Below are 7915 nucleotides of genomic sequence, written 5' to 3'. Positions count from 1 at the left end.
AGAGAACAGTATTAGTAGAATAGTATTAACTGTCTCTTGATCAGCTTTATTCGTTGCGTTTTTTCTGTGCGCCTCGACTTTGGAGACCCGCTCCTGCGTCGGGAACGCTGATGTCTTCATTTGACTCCTTGCAGTTGGAGATGGTGGATCTCTCTCGGATTTCCAACGTGGAAACGTAGCATCCAATTAGTTTGCGACTGAGCGCCTGGAGAGAGCGCAGCGGGACTTTGGCCATTCTCTTCAGTGCGTACCTGTGGACAGACGCATAGCTGGGCGCTCTGTACTGAGGTGAGAGACAGGCACTCACCGAGCGTCGTCCAATTGATATTTTTTTTAGCGGCATTCATACTTTTTGGTTTTGGACATTTTAAACTGAAGGCATTGGATTGACGTTTTGGATCGTGGTTATTTAGTAAGATAAAAGTCTGTCACATTTGGATACTATTTTGACTCATCTCTAAACGTTAAATGCATCGTTGTGTTTTCTGTTTGGATTTTGATTCTGAAATCAATTGCAGGTCTGCATGGGCCAGATTTAAGGTAAGCACCGAATTTTGATTGATTAGCCTATTGATTATGTTATATCCTTGATTGAGAGTCGACTGGGTCTATGTCCAACAGGCCAGCATTCTAGTCTGCTACAATAGGCCTATTCAATCATTGAAGTTAATCAAACTCAGTTTGTATTAGCCTGCAAATAAGCAGGGTTTTGTCTTTGAGAGAACCAATGCAGAATTTGGGTAAATAATCACTCGTAACAAATGGCTACAAATTAAGCTCAGTGTTATAAGTGGCTGCAAATGGGAAGTTATTCTGTAGGGCTCATAATAAGTATGATTATTACAAATATCACCCAATGTAAAATGTCACCCTAGACCTAAAGAGTCACGTACGCTTGAGGCTTCACCATCTGGCGAATTCATACCAACATAAGGCCTGGCTACTATGGTGCATTATAGCCATGCGCTTTGGTGCGTCTATGGACGGGTTTTGGCATAAAGGCGCAGCCTGCCTAAAGTGGCAGTCACCCCTGTTGCAGTAACACGATCTCGTAAATTATCACAGAAATAGGTCTAAAATTAGTTGTAATCGAGGTTGTCTTTGAAGCAGAATGGCTAAGACATCAATATGTGTTAAGAATTATTGAGGACATATAAATAAGTAAGACCACAGTGTCTAGGAAATAATTTAGATTTACAGTAGCCTATACAGTATTTTTATAGTGTAATTTAATGACACTGACAATGTAGGCCCATTTTGGTTATGGTTAAATTATGTAATCTCCACTAGACATAGCTGTTTTTTTTGTTTATTCAGACAAAACAATCATACAGTCCTATGGGGCTCTAGTAACATTGTAAGTTGGATTGCCTCATTGTTGTTGAATGGGAAGACCTCTTGACATGACAGATGGTTAATATTGCCCAATGAATTTCCAAATACGTCACCATGGCCCAAGACTGCTTTCTGTATCTAATAAAGTCAGCGCAAGTGTTTTTTAATTAAATGTATTGGACATTATGCAGTGTTTCACCTCAATTTCCCTTATTTATAGTATTAACATTGTTTTTATGCATGTTATATTCTCCAGTATTTAACATTTTCAATGAGCTAAGTTGTTGACATATTCAATAATTTTTTTCATGTTTCTTATATTTCAAAGCTTGTTTTTATCTCAAACACCTGCCTTGTTTCTTGCAGATTCCTTCATAGGAACTGAGTCTAAGATGAAGTTATGGGATGTTTTGGCCACGTGTTTGTTGCTCCTGAGCTCCGTCTCCACACGCCCCCTGTACCACAACCTTCAGCCAGCCAAGAGAGCTCATTTCACAGATCGCTTCAGTGATTCTCTGCCCCTGTCTGTGGAGGAACCAGAGCCAGAGCTTCAGTCTGAATCCCACAGCCTGCAGGAGATCTCCATGGAAGATCAATGTAAGTCATAGCTAAACTACACTACTGTGTATTAGTAATTGAAGACTAATATAGACTAGTTTGAGGAGAGGCCTCACTGCAATACCATAGAATGCTACAGCAATAACATGACTGCAGTCACACTGTATATATGGATCTGAAGAGGGTGACACACCATACACTAAACATGCTCACTGAAAAAATGCACATCCAACACAAAGCCAAGAACCATTTATGGGGCTGGGACTTTAGTTTGTTCAAAGGTCTGTCTGGTAAACAAAACAAAAGTGGAACACTCCATGTAACCCAAACCTCAAGAGGGCCACAGGAAGAGAGGAGACTATGTTTATGTGATGGTCATGGGATGCCATGTGTTCACGACTGCACATATCATGTGTTTTAGATTCAGAGCTGCTGAGATAGGCCGTACAATGCTTCCAGCTTCCTTCCTAATGTATTTGTGGTGAAATGTTGAACTCATTTTTCTTCCTCAGTTGCACACTCATTTTCTGGCGGGTTTAAGCCTGGGCCTTTTGCGATAAATCATATTGACCTAAGTTTATCTCAAAGTAGCAGCAGTAAATGTTACTTATCAGTGCTGCAGGCACCCATGGGGCCAGTCATTGATAAACCATTCTGACCACCTCAGTGTAGCCATTAAGCTCACAGAAGGTCCAAACCAGGGGTACAAACGCATGCCTCCACCAGCCTGCCCTGGTCCAAACAGCTTCTCTTCAGTGCTGTGGGCAACATCATGCTGGTGTCAAAACAACCATGGAAGGAGGAACAAGAAATAGTGACTGCGGCTCCAGTCCCACACACAGAGGTTAACGTCCACATTCCTTCTCCTTACATGTTTATGTTCACCCCTGCCTCTCTGGGACTGGAAGACCCATGCCCTCTCCCCCTGTCTGCCAAATGATGAAAACATGGCGTGTTCCCACCATAACCAAGTTAGAGCAGGGAACCCGAAACAGATGACAATCAGAAGGGAAAGGCTGGACACTGCTGGAGAGTGAGAACCAACAAGGGACCTTCTCGTTGTGTTTACGTTCATTTTTAGCAGTTGTGAGGATGAGGAATTCCAGTTGTTTAAAAGAACATGACACAGTCTTGTTTTTTACACAGTAGTAAACCTGGCCAAGCGCTAGATAAGGAATGGAACATTCAGAGAAATGTTTTTCCCCTCACCTCATATTCAGGGTGGGCGACAGTGACATCACCTAGGACTGTTCTGTTACCTAACACCATGGCATCAGGTGTAAACAACACGGGTGCTCAATAAGGTTGGGCCTTTTGTTTCATATGCAATGTCTGTGGTAAGCAATTCCTCTTGAACCCGTTTCAACCTTTGAAGGCTAGAGTCTCTGCAGCTTACCCCCCATCTGGTGCTTCTAGAGCTCCTCTTAACTCACAATACATAGTATAGACATCCTAAAGGCTAATGTGGTAATGTGGTCAAGTCAAATCTTCATTGCACAGAATGCGCAGTGCTTTTGCCATTGTTTGATCATTGGCTTTGGTCCCTGTGGATCTCTCCACCGACAGGCTTCACAGAGCTGTCAAATCACAGTATAAATACTGCACTGTATAGTGATGGATTCTGGAGAACATTTGAAACAGGTGCACAGGAGACTTGCTGAATTTGAGCTGAAGCAAAAAAAAACTAGTCTAACAGTAGCAAGAAAGAGCTTTATTCTGCACTGCTGCACTGCGGAACACTTCTCCTGTCTGTCAGCGGAGGTACAATAAGAGGTATCCCTGTCTATCAGCTGACACACAATAGGAGGTGTCTAAATCAAAGGGCACAGGGGTGTCTAAACAGATTGGCCCCCAGCTCACCTGATATGCCAACGGCGGCCCAGTCAGCCGTGGAGCTGGGGGGATCGTGTGACCCTGTAACCTGGCAGTGGAACAGATGAGACAGGAGACACCAGTGGCTCTGTTACTGACACCTCCACCTGCTAGACAACACATCTAACCTGGCTACGCTACACACACCAGTCAATGATGCCCTGAGTAATCATGTCAAGAACAGATTAAAGGCATCCTCCTTCACGCACGCACGCACGCACGCACAGGCAAAACCGGGGGCCCACACACACACATACATACAAAAACACACACCTGACATTGCTTCTGGATAATATGATTGTTATACTAATTGAGTCATTTAACAAGAATGTTTCCTATGATTATTGGAGTGGGTTGCCAGACATTGGCAACGTGGAGTGGAGAAGGAGCAGGAGGGAGTGGACTCTATAATAGAATCGACATGTATTACACCAAGATCAAAGGCCTCTGGTGGTCTTGTGCTGTTCCCCTCAGTGCAGGGTGGAGGGGCTGGCTGCATGTTTTGTGTTTGGGGCAGAAGAAGTGCTGTGAGGGATGAAATCTGCTCTAACTCAATGTCACAATCCATATGATATCCTTCTCCTTGTCCTTTGAAGCCCCAATTCAACATTTTAAAAGCTAAAGGGAAGGCTGTCCATTCCAAGAAACGAAAGAAAAGACTATTGAGAAAGACTGAAACAATATCACTTACAATTGTGCCAGACATTGACAAGAATCATTGTGCAATATCATTGAAGCATACTCTATGAAGTATTTATGATGTTCACGGGTCATTTGTATAACATCTGTATAACAGTTGCCCTTATAGAACACACTTATCACACACATCAATATTTACTTTACTTTCCATAACCACTGTACACATGTTACTGCGGCTATTGCATTAAAGATGCATAATGCATTACATTTATAATGGCTTTATCAGTAAATTCCTCTCTGCATATTCTCTCCTCCAGATGACATCACAGGCCCATATCCGGACCAGTTTGATGACGTAATGGATTTTATCGAGGCTACCATTGGCAGACTGAGGAGGTCCTCAGAAGGCGCTTCCAGGGGAAGAAGGGAGAAGCCGAGACAGAGAGGAGCAGCAAACATGGACAGAAAAGGGGGAGGAGGAGAGGAGAGAGGGGGACGTAGAGACAAGAAGAAGGCACGAGGGAAGAGTCGGGGTGGTAAAGGGGGGCGCGGTGGTGAAAGAAAGGATGTACAGATCGGGGGACGAAGTTGCTTGCTTAAAGAGGTCCACCTCAACGTGACAGACTTGGGGCTGGGCTACCAGACCAAAGAGGAGCTGATCTTCCGGTACTGCAGCGGTCCCTGTGCCGACGCCGAGACCAACTACGACAAGATCCTCCAGAACCTCACTCACAACAAGAAGCTGAACAGGGAAACACCCTCCCGCACCTGCTGTCGACCAATTGCCTTCGACGACGACCTGTCTTTCCTGGACGACAACGTGGTGTACCACACTCTGAAGAAGCATTCCGCCCGGACATGTGGCTGTGTCTGAGAAAAGAGAACAGACGACAGACAGACAGACAGACAGACATGAAGGAGAAGTGGCAGTGATATGGAGCCACCTGTGCTGCACCCCCCAGGGAGGAGACACAGTGGAGGACAAGGGGACAGACAGACAGACACAGCCTGCCCAAGTGGTGTCCAAGGACCCAGGGCCAGTCTCAGTGTCCTGGGTCCTATCTCCTGGCAGAGTGAAGTGGGGTGATCAGGGATAGAGTTGTGGGGCCTGACCCCCCCCAGTGTCCAGTTCAGTTCTCCGTGAAGATGAGGTGTACTGGGCATGTAGACTGCTTCTAACTGTTATGACATTTATCAAATGAGATGAGATGAAATACAGCATAACAGCCTATTAAAGAGACTGTTGATCCAACTCAATATTTACTCCGTCACAACACCTCCTGACTATTATTGGATTGTTAACTCAGACATGTACTGATTGGATCATGTGGATATTCATTTACCAGTCAAACCTTGCTGTTACACTCACAGGCCTGCCTGCAGATGGAGAGGGTGAGAGTGGACCTGACTGAGAGGAATTCTACCTTATGTACTGTTTGGTCTGTTTTTCGTGGAAGCATCCGTTTTCCTAGGAACACTAGTTTTCCGTCGTCAGCTCCTCAGGCTCACAATGACAACAGCCGTTGGCCTGACAAGCATTTCCAGCTGCAGTCCAGAGAGTTCCTGGTCCCACTGCACAGACTGGAGCTCAAAGTTTACATTCAGAACGAGGGGAAGAGGGGAAAGATGAGAGAGGACTCAACTTGGTGACTGGCCTGGATCTGCATTAGACAGACTTCCCAGCGCAACACTATATCTATGTAAAATCCAAAACATTTAGAATTATATATATATATATATATATATACATATATATATATATTATATATGAGAAGATGTATTTATTAAGATTGAATTAACTTATTGTTATTTATTGCAGTCCATTTTATGAAAGAAATATTTGTTTTTCTTATTTATTTAAGCTTTGTTTGTCCGGGATGGTGCCAAAATGGAGCATGGGTTTTTAAGGGAAACATCCAGAATCAAGGTGCAGCCATGGCTAATCAAACTCATCCCTCAGTTTCAAAAGTTGTATTGTTTAATCTACAATCCATGGATATGTCAATCCTCACCCACTGCTGATTCCTGAGAGAGAGAGAGAGAGACTGCTGAGAGAGAGAGAGAGAGAGAGAGAGAGAGAGAGAGAGAGAGAGAGAGAGAGAGAGAGAGAGAGAGAGAGAGAGAGAGAGAGAGAGAGAGAGAGCAAGAGGGCAGGGGACCAATTTTACCTTTTAGAACTAAACTTAAAGATCTTATCTCTGCTTTGAGACATTTTGAAGAATGCCAGGTTTGAGTGTCTTTGACAGCGTTCCTCATTTGAAACTAATGGAAAGCAGAGAGAAAAAAGAGAGGACTGGGCTGAGACATTAGGGCTCAGGGCCTGGGAGAAACCAGTCAGCTGCTCACCTCGAACAGTGCAAGGGTAAACAGACTCCAGGCCAAACTCTGGCATGCCATTATCTGTTTACAAAGAAGCATACAAACCATTGCCTCGTCTGTTTATTTTCAAGACATAGCACAGCAAAGTCACTGGTAGTGGATATTCTGGAGTGCGATATGCTTCTCCTACACCCAAATGAATACAAAACATCCTATTTGAACAGACTGAATAACGGAAGGACCTCAATGTGAGAAAGGTGGTTCAGGTTGGATATGGTCGGACTCCTTTCAGCTCAATTCAGTTTTAAATCAATAGCCATTTTACAATGGCATGTTGTTACTGAACACTTAACAACCGACCACAGAAAAGCTAGACAGGGGCAACAGTAGCACAGTGAACCTCCCTTACATAATAGAGTAGTGAAAACCCTGATTACAGAGACTGGACTGTCCCCAACAGGGACCCGTTGTCCTCTGACCATTGCAATGCAGAAGTTGTAGTGGTACGCTTGTCTGCCAAGACCTGCTACCTCAGCCCTTCAGCTTGGCCCAACAGCAAGTCTAGGCACAGGCTTTGTAGTGGATACAGTCCAAATGGGTTTTGGCGTTCTTGTGAGTGCCTGTGTCTCTGTCTCTGATCTGACAGACAGGTCTTTTTCACTGATCTGAAGTTTTGAAAGCGATCCTCTAACATGAAGCTTAACTGAGTACTCCTGCTGGGAACGGCACCCCAGTGTTTAAGACCATTTAAGGAAGATCTCTCTTAGCCAAGCCAACCCAAACGTCTTAAGAGCAGACAATACAACAAAGACAGATGTTCATTGTTTGTGACATTACTGAGGGGCGGTGGGGGAGAGGGGTCCGCTAGGGCTACCAGGCATTCTCAGTACAAGGACAACAGCTACAGCATACCCTTAACGCTCTCAAAAAAACAACTACTTAACAGGAACAAACACATACTGTACTTTACAGGATAACACAGGAATCTGTGAACGTGTGTTACTGTGCCCATGTAAAAACCCAATGGAGAGCAGAGAGAGAGAGAGCCCTACGCCAGGCCTTGATGTTAGCATGGATTATGGACCAGAGTTTCTGTGCTCACCCAACAGCAACCAAGCCAGCTTTAGTCCATAATCCCCCCCTGCACACAGAACAAATCCACGGCATCAAGATGAATTTAGGCCAAACACTG

The 7915-nt window shown here is 44.4% G+C and overlaps 1 protein-coding gene across 1 annotated transcript; it reads left to right on the top strand.

Moving 5' to 3' along the window:
- Nucleotides 1–1709: 1709 nt before the first annotated feature.
- Nucleotides 1710–5278, top strand: gdnfa (glial cell derived neurotrophic factor a; the record flags this gene model as incomplete). Its single annotated transcript, XM_080528843.1, has 2 exons — nucleotides 1710–1932; nucleotides 4722–5278. The coding sequence occupies exons 1-2, from the start codon at nucleotides 1728–1730 to the stop codon at nucleotides 5276–5278; spliced, it is 762 nt and encodes a 253-aa protein (XP_080384969.1). The 5' UTR covers nucleotides 1710–1727.
- Between the last annotated feature and the right edge of the window lie 2637 nt (nucleotides 5279–7915).

Source organism: Nansenia antarctica, assembly GCF_963989245.1.
Source record: "Nansenia antarctica genome assembly, chromosome: 4".
NCBI classification, from domain to species: domain Eukaryota; kingdom Metazoa; phylum Chordata; class Actinopteri; order Argentiniformes; family Microstomatidae; genus Nansenia; species Nansenia antarctica.
This window is presented reverse-complemented; position numbering and strand designations above follow the sequence as displayed.